Below are 21,810 nucleotides of genomic sequence, written 5' to 3' on the forward strand. Positions count from 1 at the left end.
CCAGGGATATCCTTATATACAAACCAGGGATATCCTTATATACAAACCAGAGATATCCTTACATACAAACCAGGGATAACCTTATATACAAACCAGAAATATCCTTACATACAAACCAGGGATATCCTTATATACAAACCAGGGATATCCTTATATACAAACCAGAGATATCCTTATATACAAACCAGGGATATCCTTATATACAAACCAGGGATATCCTTATATACAAACCAGAGATATCCTTATATACAAACCAGAGATATCCTTATATACAAACCAGAGATATCCTAATATACAAACCAGGGATAACCTTATATACAAACCAGGGATATCCTTATATACAAACCAGGGATATCCTTATATACAAACCAGGGATATCCTTATATACAAACCAGGGATATCCTTATATACAAACCAGAGATATCCTTATATACAAACCAGGGATATCCTTATATACAAACCAGGGATATCGTTATATACAAACCAGGGATATCCTTATATACAAACCAGGAATATCCTTATATACAAACCAAGGATATCCTTATATACAAACCAGGGATATCCTTATATACAAACCAGGATATCTTTATACACAGACCAGGGAATATGCCAACCTAATTTGTGAAGTTAAAGTGGGACTGTCCCAGTATATCCATGCATTTTCAAGCATCTTATTCACCATTGGGGTCTTTTTATTTATAAAAAAATAATTTTTAAAACTTATTTTCTTCTAATTTTCTGCCGCCTTTCTCAAACCTGGCCCTTCACCGGCCCCTCTCTGGCTCTTCACTAGCCCCTCTCTGGCTCCTTCACTGGCCCCTCTCTGGCTCTTCACTGGCCCCTCTCTGGCTCCTTCACTGACCCCTCTCTGGCTCCTTCACTGGCCCCTCTCTGGCTCCTTCACTGGCCCCTCTCTGGCTCTTCACTGGCCCCTCTCTGGCTCCTTCACTGGCCCCTCTCTGGCTCCTTCACTGGCCCCTCTCTGGCTCTTCACTGGCCCCTCTCTGGCTCCTTCACTGGCCCCTCTCTGGCTCCTTCACTGGCCCCTCTCTGGCTCCTTCACTGGCCCCTCTCTGGCTCCTTCACTGGCCCCTCCCTTGCCTGCCCTTTACTGGCACCTCTCTGGCCACTCACTGCCCCCTGCCCTTCACTGCCCCCACACCCCGATCTATCCCTGGCCCTTCACAGCCTCCCTCTCCCAGCTCTTCACTGCCACCACTGCCCACCCCCCGGCCAGCCTTTCCTTGGCCCCTCCCTTCTTTGCCTACCCCCCCCCCCCCCCACCCCGGTTCTCCACTGGCCCCCCTCCAGGCCTCTCCCTCCCCGGCCCCTGTGCTTCAGTTCCACAGTGACTGACCTGAGTTTTTGTCACTAAGCTTTCAGGTCAAATGATTTCTAGGCATTTCATTTGTAAAAGTGGTTCCACTGGTGACATTCAAAGGGACGCTGGATAACACACGAAGGACCTCCTGCATTCTCTCTACTTACTGAATTTGCTATTTTATTTTTTTTGTTGCTGGGCGAAGTCTGCTTGATTTTGACAGGCTCGGAGATGTGAGTAGATTTCCACCTAACACTGTAGTATTGCTGGAGTCTTGCGTCCAATTCCGGGTAGCGTGCTACAGAAAGACATTAGAGAGAGCATAGAAAAAAATTACGAGAATGATTCCAGGGATGAGGGACTTTGGTTACACGGATAAATTGGAGAAACTGTGGCTCTTCCTTGGAGAAGAGAAGGTTAAGAGGAGATTTGATGGAGGTATTTAAATCCTGAGGGTTCAGGACAGAATAGAAAGAGAGAAACTGTTCCCACCAGCAGAAGGATCGAGAACCAGAGGATACCGATTTAAGGTAATGGGCAAAAGAAGCAACAGCGACATGAGGAGAAACTTCTTTATGCAGTGAGTGGTTAGGATCTGGAATGCGCTGCCTGAGAGTGTGGGGGAGGCAGGTTTAAATTGCGGCTTTCAAAAGGGAATTGGGGGATTGAGATTAGCTGAGTTGCTTCTTTAGCATGCCAGCATGAACAAGATGTGCTGAATGGCCCCTTCTGTGCTGAAACTATTCTGTGATTCGGAAGGACATGTTGATGGGATGAGATGAAGTAGAGTGGGGGAAGGCTCGAGTGGATCATGAGCACAAATAAGGAGTCATACGAACTGTGTTCCTCTCCGCAGAATCTGTCAGACCTGCTGAGTTTTTCCAGCTATTTTTGTTTTTGTTACAAATAAGGAGTAGTTAGGCTGAATGTTTCAGTGCTGTAAATTCTGTATAACTCAATGTGACATCGTCCCCTTCCAGTATGATGTAGTACCATCCTAACGCTGATCGGAACATATGCTTCTGCATTTATCTCCAGGTGGTGCATGAGGTTCTCGCAGAGTCTCCAGCTGCTCTAACTAATGTCAGGTACGTAAACACAATAATGTGACCAATGTATTGATTCAATGTATTGAAATGGGAATACGGCCAGCACTTTGATAATGGAGCTCTGCAATCTTCAGTAGGAGGAATGAGTGGAAATCCAGATCCATAAGGAGTCAGGAAGGAGAGATGGGCAGAATGCAGTTCAGATGTGGTTTAAGTGCAGCCTAGCTTCCAGTCCATTTCCCTGTTGGCACAGGCTGTCAGTTTGACGATTTGCCCAGAAGGAAATGAGAGAGAAGTGGGCTGAAATGGTTCAGTTTGTATTAGCACTTTCATCAAAATTGCAGCCACAGAAACCTCATACAAACTCATTAATGTGCCAGTTACTAATGCCACAGAGTGCAAATCCAACTTAATGATTGCAGACAAAACAACATGGCACTTAAAATACTCAGAAACCAAAGTACTTCATGACTTTTATTCTAAGTTTCAACAAAAACCTCTTTCGGTAGGTCGTGTACTCTGCTTTCTATGTGACTGTGTCAGCAGTGGCTCAGTGGATAGCACTCTCACCTCTGAAGCAGAAGGTTCTGGGTTCAAGCTCCTGTCCAGAAACTGACACTCCAGTACAGTACTGAGGGACTGCAGCACAGTTGGAAGTGTCATCTTTCAGTTGCACCATTAAATCAGGGCTCTGTCTGCCTCAGGTGAATGTGAAAGAGCCCGTGGCACAGGAAGAAGGGCAGGAGAGGTCTCCTCCGTGCCCTCACCAATCATCCCTCAACTGAGATCACTAAAGCAGATTATCTGGTCATTATCACATTGCTGTTGGTGGGAGCTTGCTGTGCTACTGCCTTCCTTACATTACAACAATGACTACACTTCAGAAGTACTTTATTATCTGTGAAGCGCTTTGGGATGTCCTGAGGTTGAGAAAGGCGCTATAAAAATGAAAGCTCTTTGTTTCTTCCATGTGTACCTCTTGATTTGTTAGATTGCCTCTCAGTAAAATCTTAAACACCAACTTCAGCTTGTAATACCCAGTAACCTACTCCCTGCTTCTTGTATCAAGAGTTCCTTAATGGTTCAGTGGTAAAAGCAACACATTCACTGAGCCGTTCAGGCCAGAGCCACCAGGTTCAAGCACGGGACTCTGCTAAATCAGATGATCTCATTTAGTCTCAGTGTCCCTGGGATAGGGAGAGACAGTTATGCTGGGATTCCTGCTCCTGGATACTATCTAACAATTGTCCATTGGAAAGTCTGTTTGATGACCCCCCCTTGGCTCCATGGTTCCCCTACACTCACTGGTAAACTCACACATAAAGAATGACCACATGGGCAAGGTGTCCAATGCCTCTGACTCTCCTGCAGTTGACTCTGGAAAGGAAAGTTAGAAAACTGAGGAGAATACTGAATGATAATGCACAAAATCTGATCCATCCTTTTGGGAAATCTCTAACATTGTGTTAATTAGTGTCCAATTTAAACCTTCGTTGTTGCTCTAATTGAATTGTTTACTATGGCAGCACGCTAAATGACCTGTTTTTTTCATCAGGGATTCCGAATTTGTTCTAGTTGATAATGCTGCACACTAACACAATCAGATCAACCATAGTAACTTTAAAGAGGAAGCCTCCACCACTGAGTTGCCTTTTGGTTTTACTTGTGTTGAAGGGGCATGCAGTTCTCCCTTGTTATTCTGCTTCAAGCTGTCACTTAGAGACTGTCTGGAAGCTGTAGTCTGATGGATTTGGGGTCAGTTTCTGTACTAGCGATCTAGAGCTGGTCACTCTATATTGTCATGCGCAGAGGCAAATGCTGATGTTCTATCATTCTGATTATAAATCATTAATTAACTCTGGGAAGTGGGAATTTATTGAGTTCCATTTGATTAACATTTTATGTTGAATGTTTAATGAGCTCCTCCACAAATGGATATTTTGAGCTGGCGATTGAAGTTCCGGTATGACTGCCTGTGTGTGCCAAGCTCTCTCATACATATGACTGCTTGTTTATAGTGTATGATGGCTCCTTATGTTGGCTAGGGAGTAGACAGAATACTGCTTGAGCGTGCCTCTGGTATTTGTCTTGGAGTGCTTACACTTGGAGCGCTGTCTAACATTCAGGTTCTGAACACCATCTGGGAGCAGAGTGCAGTAACCTCTGCTTCACTAGATGCTGGCACAGGTGCTGCCAATGGCAGAAGATCATACCAAGGTGTCCCTGTCAAGATCACAGATTCAAACCCCAACCAATGCCAGGCTACCTCTACTCAGCCCACATCACCTGTGCAAATTAATTCCCAATAAAAGTCAGCACCCTCTGACGAAGATGGAGTGGGGAGGGAATTAACAGGGGCAAAATAAGTCGTTGTGTCCAGGCATTGGGAGCAGATGTTGCTTCCTAGTTCTCTATCAAAGCAGCAAGAAAGTAGAAAAAAGGGAGTTGTGTTTTTACTGCACCTTCTTTAACTTCAGGACGTCCAAAAGCTCCTTAGAGCCAATGAAGTACATTTAAAGTGTCTTTACTGTTGTAACGTAAGAAACGTGGCAGCCAATTTGGACACAGCAAGATTCCACAAACAGTAATGTGATAAAGGCCAGATAATCTGTTTTTAGTGATGTTTGCTGAGGGTTAAATATTGGCTCACAGACACTGAGCATAGCTCCCCTGCTTATTTTTTGCATCCATTTGGGAGGGAAGGCAGAATCCTGGGTTACTGTCTCCTCCAAAAAATGGCACACCAGCAGTGCAGCACTCCCTCATTATAGCACTCCCTCTGGTGTGGAAAATTCCCCAGATTCATAACCCTTTAAGTGAAGAAATTTCTCCTCATCTCAGTCCTAAGTAGCTGATCCCTTATCCTGAGACCGTGATGCCTAATTCCAGAATTTTCTCAGCATGTCAAGTGCCTTAAGAGTTTTGAGTGTTACAGTTAGATCACCTCTCATAGACCTAGTCTACTCAATCCCTCCTCATAGGACAATCTCCTCATCTCAGGAACCAGTCAAGTGAGTCTTCATTGCACCCCCTCTAGAGCAAGTCTGTCTTTCCTAGGTATTGCTAAACTAGATATTACAAGTCTCCCAGATCTCTGCACTCCAACACTTCTGGCTTCTGGCACAGCTCCGATTCTCACCACTCTACAATTGGTGGCTGTGCCTTTAGCTGCCTAGGCCCTGATGGCTGGAATTTCCTCCCTAAAACGCTCCGCCTCTCTATCCTCCTTTAAGATGCACGATTAAGCCTACCTCTTTTGATCAAGCATTTACTCACCTGTCCTAATATCTCCTTATGTGGCTCAGCATCAAAATTAGTTTCTGATTACACTCATGTGAAGCACCTTAGGACATTTTACTACAATAAAGGTGCTATATAAATGTAAATAGGGGGAAAATGTGGACTCCAGGTCACAGGGGACACAAGCCCCACTTACTGGAGTGGTCACTTATTCCAAGATAATATCCATGGCAAAAAAAACAGAGCACGTAATGAGAATCCACATACAACCAAACCACCTGATATACATTTCTTTTATGGTTCTGTAGTTTTCCTTCCTATACTCACTGTTAATCTCAAGTTTTAGATATCAGCAATATAATCCTGAGTTCATAGTTAACAAGAAGGGAGCAACTTAAAGTTTTCAGGTTGATGACCATTCATCGGAACCACCCTCTGTTGCTAATCACCTTTTATCATTTAATCACTCCTGCCCTTTCACTATGTCACAGACCCTCCCATTTATTCTTTTCCTGGCCCACTTCTGCTCCCTCTGTACTTGCTTAAAACTGCTAAATATCTAACATCTTCCAGTCCTAATGAAAGGTCACGGATCTGAAACATTAATTATCTTCACCTCCACATATGCTGCCTGACCTGCTGAGCATTTCCAGCATCTTTGAATCTTATTTCCGATTTCCAGCATCTGTGCAGTATTTTGTTTTTTTTTATTTTGTTCAAAAATCCTTCTTGTTCTGCTAGATCTTTTACTGAACCCATAAATGCCCGCCTGATTTATATTTTTACAGGATGGTGGTGGGTGGTGTAGTTGCGGGAGATGTGTTACCATGCAGATATTAATGCTGGTTCCCTTTCCGTTTCTTCCCCACGTTCAGTGCGATCGGAGCCAGAAGATTTTCAGGACCAGCTTTGCCTCAAAATTTCCTCGACCGACTTGGTCGAGGTGGACCCAGGACTCCGGCCTCAATTTCAACCGATGCCCGAGAGTTGGCCAAATCTGTCCGTGCCATCATCGAAGCAGACTGTAAGTAATGAGGTGGTGAAGCCAGTTAGAATTCTGCTCCATCCATCACATCCTTACCTTATAAAGTGCTAGATTAAGTTAGTATTAAATGCAAGAGCCTAAAACTAAGGGTCACAAATGTAAAATAGTCAATAATATATTATTTTATTTCTATTATAGATATATATTATATACAGAGGTTGTACCTACCAGGAAAGGGTGAACAGGCTGGATCTACTTTCTCTTAAAAGGAAAAGTCTGAAGGATGGCCTAATACAGGTCTTTAAAATGATGAAAGTTTCGATAGAGTGGATACAGAGTGTTTCCATTTTTGGGGAAGAGCGTTACTAGAGGTCATTAAAGTAAGACAGTCAGCAAGAAATCCAATCGGGAGTTCAGTAGGAGCGTCTTTACCCAACGTGGTGAGAATGTGGAACTCACTACCACAGGCAGTGCATGAGCAGAATAGCATAGATACCTTTAAAAGGAAGCTAGCTAAGCAGATGAAAGAGAAGAGAATAGAGGATTATGCTGATAGATTGAGATGAGAAAGGGTGGGAGGAGGCTCATTTGGAGCAGAAACACCAGCACGGACAGTTGGGCTGAATGGCCTGTGTCTGCTGTAAAATTCAATGTAAGTGTAGCCTCAGATCTATCCCTCTGCCCTTGGCCACACATAGGAATATAAATGCTCCAGTTCACCTGGTAATGGAGACACCATTTTGTCGGCACTACCTCCAAATCCACTGGTTGCTGTTTAATTTGGCATCCGATGCAGGTCAATTCTGTGTGCAAAGATAAACAAAGATTGGTGTCAAACCAATACCCTTAGATCAAAACCAAAAAAATCAAATCAGCTTTACTTTGGACACTTTGTCCATATCCAAACTGACACTGTGGTGGATTTCAGAGATTACAGGGTTAATAGATATAGTAATCAGGACCTCTGAGTGGGATTGTCCAGTTCCTCAGGGACCCATTGCAATGCAGGTGGGATGACTGTTCAAAGTGAGAAACTCCTGACTTCTCTTGACTGGCATCTGTTCATTTGTAACCTTCCTACTCCAGTCTGATTCCATATTTAACCCTCTCAGCTTTACTCCTTCAGTGTATTTTAACTCTTTCCACCATCTAATCCGCTGCCCCCACTCTGCTAACAGATAGTGCCCTCTGATCCCCAAAACAGATCTTCTTGAAGTCTGATGAGTTTAGATTGAAGTGTGTTCTGTTTCACTGTAAAATAAGATTCCTGTTCAGGATTCTGTTTTTAAAGTTAAAGATATTTCTGCTGAGAGCGAACAGTTAACTTTAGGCAAGTGTCACTTTTTCTCTCTGTCAAGGTTATATACACCAGGCATTAATATATAGTGCCTCTTGCCAGCTCTGGCAGGAACATCTTCTAATAATGACTGAGGGCAGTGTATAGGTCACTTAAAATTGCAGCCAGACACTCTCTGAGCTTTCTGCATACTGGCTGAAACGCTGCGACACTTTGTACAATATTTGTTCTAATCGTGCTTTTTTATGAAGTTCTGTCAAAGATTTGAGTGTAGGATTATAAACCAACACAGGAGCCCAAGTCCTGGGTGCTGGGGTATTCTCTGCTGAATTGCTGTGTGGACTCTAGAGGGGAAGGGACTTGCTCACAACAGTGCAGTGCATGCAAGCCCCCAACGCATTGTCACTGGTGGGTCTAAGATGACCACCCCCTCAATTTGAACCACGCAGACCAGTTTGATGTGGCCGCTCAATTAAAATTGAGAACCAAACTGATACTTACTGGCGCTGCACTTGAAAAAAATTTCTTAATGACATAGAATTAAAAATGAGTTATTATTCTTTACATGAAATCCAACTCAGGGCTGCGGGGAGTCGGAGCCTATCCCAACAGGCAATGGGTACTAGGCAGGGTAGACCCAGGACACACACTGGGAGATAATTTACCATAGCCAGGGTGCCTAACCAGCACGTCATTGGACGGTGGGAAGGAAACCTGGGCACCCAGACACAGGGAGAACACGCAAACTCCACACACCCAAGGTCAGGGTCAAACCCGGGTCCCTGGAGCTGGAGGCAGCAGCGCTAACCACTGGCCCACCATGCTACCCTTGCACGGAATCTACAACACAAAATCAGATCGGTCAGCTCCACGTGAGCCTCCTCTCACTCCATTTCCATCATCATATCCCTTTGTCTAGTTTATCATGCTAGCTAAATTCTATCCATTAAATCTATTCACCTCAACCACTCCCAGTGGTCATGAGTTCCACATTAATCATTCTCAGATAAAGAACTTGAAGAGTTAAGAATTTCCCATTTCAAGGCTCTGGGAAAGAACGAGTAACACTAGGAGAGGGTGAAATGAGTCTTGCTTTAAAGCAAGCTGATGTCTACCTGTCAGAGAGAGACTCTTTGTAAATCTAGCTGCCAGGGTTAGGAGTGCAATTTTTTTTAAAGATTATGATGTTGCGCGCTTCAGCCTTTGCCATGTTATTCTTGCAGTCAGCACCTGACCCTGTTTTTGCAGATCAATGTGGGAGGCATGTCCTCCTGCCCACCATTCCTCCCATCCAACTCCAATTGCTAAGAGGACTGAGCTGTCCCTTTTTCAAAAGAATCTCCCTACAGCCTAGAGCAGCATAGATACCAGATCCCAGGTGCTGCGGCTCACCAGAAAGAATTCCTCCAAATGCTGCTGAAGCAGAACAATCTCAGGTCTTCCCTTAAATATAAAATTAAACGAGTCCCAGCAGAATTGCTGGCAAATTATTTTATACAGATTTGTTCATCGGGCAGCTCACACCTGGGCCTCACACCTGGGCTTCACACCTGGGCTTCACACCTGGGCCTCACACCTGGGCCTCACGCCTGGGCCTCACACCTGGGCCTCACACCTGGGCCTCACACCTGGGCCTCACGTCTGGGCTTCACACCTGGGCCTCACACCTGGGCTTCACACCTGGGCTTCACACCTGGGCCTCACGCCTGGGCCTCACGCCTGGGCCTCACACCTGGGCCTCACACCTGGGCCTCACGTCTGGGCTTCACACCTGGGCCTCACACCTGGGCTTCACACCTGGGCTTCACACCTGGGCCTCACACCTGGGCTTCACACTTGGGCCTCACACCTGGGCCTCACACCTGGGCTTCACACCTGGGCTTCACACCTGGGCTTCACACCTGGGCTTCACACTTGGGCCTCACACCTGGGCCTCACACCTGGGCCTCACGCCTGGGCTTCACACCTGGGCCACACGCCTGGGCTTCACACCTGGGCTTCACACTTGGGCCTCACACCTGGGCCACACGCCTGGGCTTCACATCTGGGCTTCACACCTGGGCTTCACACCTGGGCTTCACACCTGGGCTTCACACCTGGGCTTCACACTTGGGCCTCACACCTGGGCTTCACACCTGGGCTTCACACCTGGGCTTCACACCTGGGCTTCACACCTGGGCTTCACACCTGGGCCTCACACTTGGGCCTCACACCTGGGCTTCACACCTGGGCTTCACACCTGGGCTTCACACCTGGGCTTCACACTTGGGCCTCACGTCTGGGCTTCACACCTGGGCCTCACACCTGGGCTTCACACCTGGGCTTCACACCTGGGCTTCACGCCTGGGCCTCACACCTGGGCCTCACACTTGGGCCTCACACCTGGGCTTCACACCTGGGCTTCACACCTGGGCCTCACACCTGGGCTTCACACCTGGGCCTCACACCTGGGCCTCACGCCTGGGCTTCACACCTGGGCCACACGCCTGGGCTTCACATCTGGGCTTCACACTTGGGCTTGTCACCTAAACAGCAAATAATCATCATTCAATTTGCAACAAAACCAAAGTTTTGTGTCAACATATCCGTGACTACACCTGTCCGCCTCAATACCAACTCTCCTTCTTTGAGACATCCCCTAAAACCTCCCTCTTCGATCATCTGTTTTGATATCTCCTTGCATGACCCAGAGTCAAATTTTATTTGATACCGTGATGCCTGTGAAGACCCTTGGGACATTTTGCCATGTTAAAGGTGGTATATAAATGCAATTTGTGTGATGGATGATAGATTTTTGTAGGGTAAGGCCATCAAGGGATATGGAGCAAAGGCAAATAAATGCAGTTAAGGTACAGATTTGCCGTGATCTGATGGAGTGGCAGAACAGGCTGGAGGGGCCGAGTGGTCCCCTCATGTTCCAATGTTCCTCAGTCTAAGGCAAAGCACTTTTCATTCCTCCAATATCTATTGAAAAATGATGTATTCAGAATGGTAGTGTTGACTTTTTTTTTAAAAAAGTTCTTTTCCTGGGTGCTTTTTTTGTTTTCACTGCTGGTCTATCTTGTTATGATTGATTTGCAGCCTGGAACTCTCCTCCACTGAACGCAGTGCTGATCCTAACTTCAGAACTACCTTCAAACTAACTCAGCTCTACCTGAGGAAGCTCACTAACACTGACATTATTCAGTCCCCGAACTGGCTCAAGTAGTTCCTGGGGTCTGCCCCTTCGACTTGCCCCATTGTGATATCTTGCGGTAGAAATGTGGGAAGAGCCATGATTAGCAATGCTCAGACAATGAGGGTGGTACACGAAGAGAGAGAGAGAGAGAGAGAGAGAGAGAAAATTGACAGGCTACAAGGAAACACAGAAGCCTCTGGGAATGAAAACAACAAGTGGCATTTGAATCCCAAGGTTTAGTGTAGTAAACATCACAAAGAGTGAGGGGCTGAGCAGTGGGGGATTTAAGAGAGAGAAATTCCAGATCAGGCAGTACAGGACATTTGAGAGCAGGATAAAACAAGTGGCAAAGAACTTAGGAGGGAGAGAGAGAGCACCATAGGGTTTTTGAAAGACTAAGAGGATTTAGGACAGTTGACCAAAGGCACGGGCAGAAATATAAGGTGTTTTGGTGAACAAAAAGCATTCCCTTCCACACTGCCCTTTCCTTTAAGTCTGAACCTGATGGTGAGCAAGACAGAGACACATTTCAAACCACAAGATAACAGGCCACATGTGGTAAATGCAGCTCAGAAACGTGACTGCAGAGGGGTGGAAGGAGAAATTTGATTAGAGCAGAATTGTTTGCTCATCTGACAGTTCCCTCAGTTATAGTCACAGACAGATGCCTCGACCCCACTACTTGGAACATAGAGCAATTAGCTTTTACCAGAGAAGAGTATCCTCCAGGGGAAACGCCTGTCAGCTTAGTGTGGCATGTGGAGTGTGAGGAATAAAACTGCAGCAGTGTAACAGGGACTGCAGTTTACAGGATAAGCTGTTCACAACTTAGTTCCAAATGCAGTATACTGCGGGGGTCCACAGTCCAGAGAGAACAGTGTTTTTATAGTATCTTGATTTAATAGGAGGACTTGAATTTTTATAGTGTTTATTCACTATAAGTAATTAGTTACTATTAGTTAGATTTAATTATTTTTTGCAGCACAATCAACATTGTTATGTTGGCAAAAGCTGCAGCCATTTTATTTACAGCAGCATCAAACAGCAGTAAGGTGAATGTTCAGTTTTTCTGTTTTTGGTGATGGTTGGGAGAAGGAATGTTGACGCCTCTGCATAATTTAACACCACCTGAACAGACAGATTTAACATCTCGCCTGAGGGATGGATTCCCAGGCACTGCAGTGTCCCCTCGGTATTGCACTGCAGTGTCAGGCCAAGCTGTGCTGACATCTCTGGAGTAATCCTTGAACCCACAAACTAGTGGTTCGGGTGAGAGTCAAATTGACATATTGTTCCTGTTTCTAAGAAAGCTATTCTGGCACCTTTCTCAAACTTCTGGACAGGACACAAGAAGATCTTGTTGCCTGATCCTACTTTCAGGTCCAATCCCTTCTCCATCAGCACCTTTCTTCTGTCTTTTAATTTTACAAGTATCATTTAATGTGCACCTCTGAATTCTCCTCCCTGTTACCTCTGAGGAGTAAATGTCCTGTTCTACACACGCTATCTCCTATCTGTATCCCTGTTATCAACCCTGGCTCGGTGGGTAATATTCCTGTCACTCAATCAGAAGGTCATGGGTTCAAGTCTCAATCCAGCAACATCGACACTGAATTTATGTTGACACCCCGGTGCAGTACTGAGGGAGCGTTGCACTGTCGGAGGCACTGTCTTTTGGATGAGACGTTAACCTGAGGCTCCGTCTGCCCTCATGGGTGGAATTAAAAATCCCTCGGCAAAGAAAAGCAGAGACGTTCTCCCTGGTGCCCTTAGCCAACATTTATATCTTAACCAAAATCACAAACCCTCCGACAGTGCAGCACTCCCTCAGTACTGACCCTCTGACAGTGCAGCACTCCTTCAGTACCGACCGTCCGACAGTGCAGCACTCCCTCAGTACTGACCCTGCGACAGTGCAGCACTCCCTCAGTACTGACCCTCTGACAGTGCCACACTCCCTCAGTACTGACCCTCCGACAGTGCCACACTCCCTCAGTACTGACCCTCCGACAGTGCCACATTCCCTCAGTACTGACCCTCCGACAGTGCAGCACTCCCTTAGTACTGACCCCCCGACAGTGCAGCACTCCCTCAGTACTATGTTGGCAGTGTCAGACTGGCACTGGGTCTTGAGCACACAACTTTCTGACCCAGAGGAACGAGTGCTATCCACTGAGCCATGGTTAACACTCCTGCAACAGTCATTCCCCCTTTACAAGGTAAATCAGAAACTGTGGGGTGGTTCAGCAGGGCTGCCAGAGTGACTATGGGAAACCAGTATCATTTCAGTCTGAAGAAGACATGTAGTACAAGAACTATTGGAAGATTAAGTTGTCAAATCTTGTTTCATAATGCCCCTGTGAAGGATGTTGGAATGTTTTGCTATGTTGAAGGTGCTATATAAATGCTAACTGTTGTTGTAGCATGCAGCTATCCAGGTGAGTTAGCAGTAAACATGAGTTCAGAAAAGTCTGTTGCCTGTGGCGTAACTCTCACCAAGGGAAGAACTTTCCCCCTGTTGTGGGGGAAGTGCAGGAGTGGGCATGGGCAGGCGCGCCTCCGATCGGCACCACCATCTTACATGGATGGGCCAATTAAGGCCTGCCCAGCGTGACGCCCGTCAGGATGCGCAGTGCTCTCCCTGTGCGGGCTGGGGGGCAGGGCCACCCTCAGCCGAGAGTGCGCTCTTTCACACATGCGCACGAAAGAGCGGCTAATCTCCCTGAGGCTAAGTGCAGCCTCAGGGAGATTGGCTCCAAATTTAAAAATGTTACAGAGACAAATAAAAAATGTCCCTGACATGCCCCCTCGTGTGACACTGTCCCATGAGTTGGGACAATCTCCATCAGTTTCAGTCAAACCTTTATTAAAAATTAAAAAACCCTCAAGAAACCTCATCCCGCCGGTGGATGAGGGTTTGATGCTTTCTCTGGAGCCCGCCAGGGCTCCCGGCCTGTCTGCCAACCTTAAGGTAGGACGGGCAGGTCCATTAATTACGCTAAATACTTTGTCAATGGCCTCAATAGGTCATTGACAGGTCGGCGGGCGCACAGCTGATTCGGCTGCGCTCCCACCGAGCTGAAAATGGAAATGGGGCACGGTGACATCGGGAGTTCCACCCGACATCGTCCCGCGTCATTTTACACCTCGGCGAGCAGGCCCCGCCCCCGCTCCCGCTCACCGACCTAAAGATACTGCCCCAAGTCCTGTTCCCCTATCACCCACCATGCTTGCCGTCGTGCATTGGCTCCTGTTCTGGCAACGCCTCCAGTTTAAAATTCGCCCCCTTGTTTTCAAATCCCTTCATGGCCTCACCCCTCCCTAACCGTGCAACACCTTCCAGCCCCCTACTGCAACAACTTATATTTATATAGCACCTTTAATATAAGGAAGGGTCCCAAGGTGCTTCACAGGCATGTTGGAATACAAAATTTGACACCAAGCCATTTAAGTAGGTATTAGGTCACATGATCAAATGCTTAGCCCAAGGGGGTAGGTTTTAAGGTGTGTCTTAAAGGAGCAAAGTGAGATGGGGTGGCAGAGAGGCTCAGGGAGGGAATCCCAGAGCTTGAGGCCGAGACATCTGAAGGTGCGGCCACCAACGGTGGAGAAGTTAAAACCGCGGATTTTCAAGAAGGCATACTTTCCTTCTCTCTGCTCCTTTGTCAAAGTTTGTCTGTGGGACATCTTACAATGTTAAAGGTGCTATATAAATGCAAGTTGCTGTTGTGGGCGGCAGTGCCGGAGGTGAATTGGCTGTGAGATGTTAGCTGATTCACTGTCCCTGGTGGCGTCAGACTGAACTGATTTGCGGCAAAGGGTTAATTGCAGAGTGTGCCATGGAGCGTGTTCAGGCCATGGTTGCGTGTTTAAAAAGAAAATCCATGGCAGTTGCCAAGGACAGTGAGCTAATGATGTGCAGACAGCTCAGGCATGCACTACAGGAACAGCACACTGTGTAACTCCTGCTGTTTCTCAGTGATACACAGGGTATAATGCCATGCAGACTGAGGTGACAACATGGAGACTCAGCCTGTAAACCAGGAGGAGAAACAGGGAGGACTACTCACTCCCCTGATAGACAAACCTAAAAAACATCCAGTTTAACCATCGGTAAAATGTTCCATCTGCAAACTAAAAACAGATCTGTTACTTTTATATTCCCTGAATTTTCTTTATCTGTCACTTCTGCCCAACCTCACACTATTCACTGTTAAGTCACTCGCTACCAATGCCACCCAATAGGGGATGTGAGTGATCCAACAGCACTCCTTCCAAAGCCTGTTCTCCGTCTAACTATTCTCCACCTGCATCTATGCCCCTCCCACCCTTGTGGAAAGGACATTCCCTTCTAAACCCATCTGCAAATCAGTCAGCACTCTCCTGTGTAGATCCCAGCCCCAGACAGGAGTCTCCTGTGTAGATAAAGCCCTGGTCAATCTCTCCTGTGTAGATCCCAGCCCTGGTCAGCACTCTCCTGTGTAGATCCCAGCCCTGACCAGCACTCACCTGTGCAGATCCCATCCCCGGTCAGCACTCTCCTGTGCAGATCCCAGCCATGGTCACTCTCTCCTGTGTAGATCCCAGCCCCGGTCAGCACTTTCCTATGTAGATCCCAGCCCCGGTCACACTCTCCTGTGTAGATCCCAGCCCCGGTCAGCACTCTCCTATGTAGATCCCAGCCCCGGTCACACTCTCCTGTGCAGATCCCATCCCCGGTCACTTTCTCCTGTGTAGGTCCCAGCCCCGGTCAGCACTCTCCTGTCTAGATCCCAGCCCCGGTCAGCACTCTCCTATCTAGATCCCAGCCCCGGTCAGCACTCTCCTGTGTAGATCCCAACACCAGTCAGCACACTGCCGAGTAGACTCCAGCCCCGGTCACCCTCTCCCGTATAGATCCCAGCACTGCTCACCCTCTCCTGTGTAGATCCGAGCACTGCTCACCTTCTCCTGTGTAGATCCCACCTGTGGTCAGCACTCTCCTGTGTAGATCCCATCCCCAGTCAGCACTCTCCTGTGCAGATCCCAGCCATGGTCACTCTCTCCTGTGTAGGTCCCAGCACCGGTCAGCACTTTCTTGTGCAGATCACAGCCCCGGTCACTCTCTCCTGTGTAGATCCCTCCCCGGTCAGCACTTTCCTGTGCAGATCCCAGCCCTGACCAGCACTCTCCTGTGCAGATCCCAGCCGTGGTCACTCTCTCCTGTGTAGGTCCCAGCACCGGTCAGCACTTTCTTGTGCAGATCACAGCCCCAGTCAGCACACTCCTGTGCAGATCCCAGCCCTGACCAGCACTCTCCTGTGCAGATCCCAGCCCTGACCAGCACTCTCCTGTGCAGATCCCAGCCCTGACCAGCACTCTCCTGTGCAGATCCCAGCCCTGACCAGCACTCTCCTGTGTAGATCCCAGCACCAGTCAGCACTCTCCTGTGCAGATCCCAGCCCTGACCAGCACTCTCCTGTGCAGATCCCAGCCCTGACCAGCACTCTCCTGTGCAGATCCCAGCCCTGACCAGCACTCTCCTGTGCAGATCCCAGCCGTGGTCACTCTCTCCTGTGCAGATCCCAGCCCTGACCAGCACTCTCCTGTGTAGATCCCAGCCCAGGTCACACTCTCCTGTGTAGATCCCAGCCCCGGTCAGCACTCTCCTGTGTAGATCCCAGCCCCAGTCAGCACTCTCCTGTGGAGATCCCAGCCCTGGTCACTCTCTCCTGTTTAGATCCCAGCCATGGTCACTCTCCTGTGTAGATCCCAGCCCTAGTCAGCACTCTCCTGTGTAGATCACAGCCCCAGTCAGCACTCTCCTGTGTAGATCCCAGCCCCGGTCAGCACTCTCCTGTGTAGATCCCAGCCCCGGTCACTCTCTCCTGTATAGATCGCAGCATTGCTCGCGCTCTCCTGTGTAGATCCTAGCCCTGGTCAGCACTCTCCTGTGTAGATCCCATCCCCGGTCACTCTCTCCTGTTTAGATCCCAGCCATGGTCACTCTCTCCTGTGTAGATCCCAGCCCCAGTCAGCACTTTCATGTGTAGATCCCAGCCCGGCTCGGGACGCTACTGTGTAGATCCCACCCCGGTCACTCTCTCCTGTGTAGATCCCAGCCCCGGTCAGCACTCTCCTGTGTAGATCCCAGCCCCGGTCAGCACTCTCCTGTGTAGATCCCAGCCCAGGTCAGCACTCTCCTGTGTAGATCCCAGCAGCGGTCTGCACTCTCCTGTGCAGATCCCAGCCATGGTCACCCTCTCCTGTGTAGATCCCAGCCCCGGTCACTCTCTCCTGTGTAGATCCCAGCCCCGGTCAGCACTCTCCTGTGTAGATCCCAGCCCAGGTCAGCACTCTCCTGTGTAGATCCCAGCAGCGGTCTGCACTCTCCTGTGCAGATCCCAGCCATGGTCACCCTCTCCTGTGTAGATCCCAGCCCCGGTCACTCTCTCCTGTGTAGATCCCAGCCCCGGTCACTCTCTCCTGTGTAGATCCCAGCCCCAGTCAGCACTTTCATGTGTAGATCCCAGCCCGGCTCGGGACGCTACTGTGTAGATCCCACCCCGGTCACTCTCTCCTGTGTAGATCCCAGCCCCGGTCAGCGCACTCCTGTGTAGATGCCAGCCCTGGTCAGCACTCTCCTGTGTAGATCCCTGCCCCAGTCAGCACTCTCCTGTGTAGATCCCAGTCCCGGAAAGCACTCTCCTGTGTAGATCCCAGCCCTGGTCAGCGCACTCCTGTGTAGATCCCAGCCCTGGTCAGCGCACTCCTGTGTAGATCCCAGCACCGGTCAGCACGCTGCAGAGTAGACCCCAGCCTTGGTCACTCTCTCCCATGTAGATTCCAGCACTGCTCACCGTCTCCTGTGTAGATCCCAGCATCGGTCAGCGCTCTCCTGGGTAGATCCCTGCCTCGGTCAGCACACTACTGTGTAGATCCCACCGCGGTCACTCTCTCCTGTGTAATTTCCAGCCCTGATCAGCACTCTCCTGTGTAAATCCCAGCCCTGATCAGCACTCTCCTGTGCAGATCCCAGCCATGGTCACTCTCTCCTGTGTTGATCCTACCCCAGTCAGCAGTTTCTTGTGCAGATCACGGCCCCGGTAACTCTCTCCTGTGTAATCCCAGCCCCGGTCAGCAATCACCTGTGTTGATCCCAGCCTCGGTCAGCACGCTCCTGTGTAGACCCCAGCCCCGGTCACTCTCTCCCATGTAGATCCCAGCACTGCTCACCCTTTCCTATGTAGAACCCAGTCCCGGTCAGCACTCCCCTGTGTATATCCCAGCCCCGGTCAGCACTCTCCTGTGCAGATCCCAGCCCTGACCAGCACACTCCTGTGCAGATCACAGCCCCGGTCACTCTCTCCTGTGTAGATCCCTCCCCGGTCAGCACTCTCCTGTGCAGATCCCAGCCATGATGACTCTCTCCTGTGTAGATCCCACCCTGGTCAGCACTTTCTTGTGCAGATCACAGCCCTGGTGTCTCTCTCCTCTGTAGATCACAGCCCCTGTCAGCACTATCCTGCATAGATCCCAGCCCCAGTCAGCAATGCTCGGTGTAGATCCCAGCCATGGTCACTCTCTCCTTTGTACATCCCAGCCTCAGTCAGCACTCTCCTGTGCAGATTCCAACCATGGTCACCTTCTCCTGTGTAGATCCCAGCCCCGGTCACTCTCTCCTGTGGAGATCCCAGCCCCAGTGAGCACTCTGCTGTGCAGATCCCAGTCATGGTCACACTCTCCTGTGTAGATCCCAGCCCCAGTCAGCACTCTCCTGTGTCGATCCCAGCCCTGGACAGCACTCTCCTGTGTAGATCCCAGCCCCGGTCAGCACACTACTGTGTAGATCTCACCCTGGTCACTCTCTCCTGTGTAGTTTCCAGCCCTGATCAGCACTCTCCTGTGTAGATCCCAGCCCTGATCAGCACTCTCCTGTGGAGATCCCAGCCCTGATCAGCACTCTCCTGTGTAGATCCCAGCCCCGGTCAGCACTTTCCTCTGTAGATCCCAGCCCCAGTCAGCACTCTCCTGTGTAGATCCCAGCCCTGATCAGCATTCTCCTGTGTTGATCCCAGCCCCGGTCAGCACTCGCCTGTGTAGATCCCAGCCCCAGTTAGCACTCTCCTGTGTAGATCCCAGCCCCGGTCAGTACTCTGCTGTGTAGATCCCAGCCCCGGTCAGCACTCTCCTGTGGAGATCCCATCCCCGGTCAGCACTCTCCTGTGTATATTCCAGCCCCGGTCCGCACTCACCTGTGTAGATCCCACCAACGGTCAGCACACTCCCGTGTTGATCCCAGCCCCAGTCAGCACTGTTCGGTGTAGATCCCAGCCATGGTCACTCTCTCCTGTGTAGATCCCAGCCTCAGTCAGCACTCTCCTGTGTAGATCCCAGCCCCAGACAGCACTCTCCTCTGTAGATCCCAGCCCCTGTCAGCACTATCCTGTGTAGATCCCAGCCCCAGTCAGCACTGTTCGGTGTAGATCCCAGCCATGGTCACTCTCTCCTGTGTACATCCCAACCTCAGTCAGCACTCTCCTGTGCAGTTCCCAGCCATGGTCACACTCTCCTGTGTAGAACCCAGCCCCAGTCAGCACTCTCCTGTGGAGATCCCAGCCATGGTCACTCTCTCCTGTGTAGATCCCAACCCCAGTCAGCACTCTCCTGTGTAGATCCCAGTCCTGGACAGCACTCTGCTGTGTCGATCCTGCCCTGGACAGCACTCTCCTGTGTAGATCCCAGCCCCACTCAGCACTCTCCAGGGTAGATCCCAGCCCCGGTCAGCACACTACTGTGTAGATCGCACCCCGGTCACTCTCACCTGTGTAGTTTCCAGCCCTGATCAGCACTCTCCTGTGTAGATCCCAGCCCTGATCAGCACTCTCCTGTGGAGATCCCAGCCCCGGTCAGTACTCTCCTGTGTAGATCCCAGCCCCAGTCAGCACTCTCCTGTGGAGATCCCAGCCCTGATCAGCACTCTCCTGTGTAGATCCCAGCCCCAGTCAGCACTCTCCTGTGTAGATCCCAGCCCCGGTCAGTACTCTGCTGTGTGGATCCCAGCCCCAGTCAGCATTCTCCTGTGTTAATCCAAGCCCCTGTCAGCACTCTCCTATGTAGATGCCAGCCCTGGTCAGTACTCTGCTGTGTAGATCCCTTCCCTGGGCTCTTTCTCCTGTTTAGATCCCAGCCATGGTCACTCTCTCCTGTGTAGATCCCAGCTCCAGTCAGCAGTCTCCTGTGCAGATCCCAGCCAGGACACCCTCTCCTGTGTAGATCCCAGTTTCGGTCACTCTCTCCTGTGTAGATCCCGGCACCGGTCAGCGCTCTCCTGTGTAGATCCCTGCCCCGGTCAGCAATCTCCTGTGTAGATCCCAGCACCGGTCAGCACGCTGCTGAGTAGACCCCAGCACCAGTCAGCACTCTCCTGTGCTGATGACAGCCCCGGTCACTCTCTCCTGTGTAGATGCCAGCACTGGTGCGCACTCTCCTCTGTAGATCCCAGCCCCTGTCAGCACTATCCTGTGTAGATCCCAGCCCCAGTCAACACTGTTCAGTGTAGATCCCAGCCATGGTCACTCTCTCCTGTGTACATCCCAACCTCAGTCAGCACTCTCCTGTGCAGATCCCAGCCATGGTCACACTCTCCTGTGTAGATCCCAGCCCCACTCAGCACACTCCTGGGTAGATCCCAGCCCCGGTCAGCACACTACTGTGTAGATCCCACCCCGGTCACTCTCTCCTGTGTAGTTTCCAGCCCTGATCAGCACTCTTTTTTGTAGATCCCAGCCCTGATCAGCACTCTCCTGTGGAGATCACAGCCCCGGTCAGTGCTCTGCTGTGTAGATCCCAGCCCCAGTCAGCACTCTCCTGTGGAGATCCCAGCCCCGGTCACACTCTCCTGTGTAGATCCCAGCCCCGGTCAGCACTCTCCTGTGTAGATCCCAGCCCAGATCTGTACTCTGCTGTGTAGATCCCAACCGCGGTCAGCATACTCCTGTGTAGATCCCACCCTGGTCAGCACTCTCCTGTGGAGATCACATCCCCGGTCACTCTCTCCTGTTTAGATGCCAGCCATGGTCACTCTCTCCTGTGTAGATCCCAGCTCCAGTCAGCACCCTCCTGTGCATATCCCAGCCATGGTCACCCTCTCCTTTGTAGATCCCTGCCCCGGTCACTCTCCCCTGTGTAGATCCCAGCCCCATTCAGCACTATCCTGTGTAGATCCCAGCCCTGATCAGCACTCTCCTGTGTAGATCCCAGCCCCATTCAGCACTCTCCTGTATAGATCCCAGCTTCGGACAGCACTCTCCTGTGTAGATCCCGGCCCCGGTCAGCACACTACTGTTTAGATCCCACCCTGGTCACTCTGTCCTGTGTAGTTTCCAGCCCTGATCAGCACTCTCCTGTGTAGATCCCAGCCCTGATCAGCACTCTCCTGTGGAGATCCCACCCCGGTCAGCACGGTCCTATGTAGGTCCCAGCCCCAGTCAGCACTCTCCTGTGTAGATCCCAGCCCCGGAAAGCACTCTCCTGTGTAGTTCCCAGCCCCGGTCAGCATTCTCCTATGTAGATCCCAACCCCGGTCAGTACTCTGCTGTGTAGATCCCAGCCCCGGTCAGCACTCTCTCCTGTTTAGATACCAACTCCAGTCAGCACTCTCCTGTGCAGATCCCAGCCATGGACACCCTCTCCTGTGTAGATCCCAGCCCTGGTCACTCTCTCCTGTGTAGATCCCTGCCCAGGTCTGTACTCTGCTGT

At 50.0% G+C, this 21,810-nt stretch overlaps 1 protein-coding gene across 6 annotated transcripts in view; it reads left to right on the forward strand.

The window, feature by feature from the left end:
- stxbp4 (syntaxin binding protein 4) overlaps positions 1-21,810 on the forward strand; it is a 253,195-nt gene that overhangs the window by 135,558 nt on the left and 95,827 nt on the right. For all 6 annotated transcript variants that reach the window (XM_041217070.1, XM_041217068.1, XM_041217069.1 and 3 more), the window contains 2 exons: positions 2,360-2,409; positions 6,486-6,634. In XM_041217070.1, the coding sequence (XP_041073004.1) occupies positions 2,360-2,409; positions 6,486-6,634 (199 nt within the window). The remainder of the gene's footprint in view (positions 1-2,359; positions 2,410-6,485; positions 6,635-21,810) is intronic.

Source organism: Carcharodon carcharias, chromosome 22 (assembly GCF_017639515.1).
Source record: "Carcharodon carcharias isolate sCarCar2 chromosome 22, sCarCar2.pri, whole genome shotgun sequence".
NCBI lineage: Eukaryota > Metazoa > Chordata > Chondrichthyes > Lamniformes > Lamnidae > Carcharodon > Carcharodon carcharias.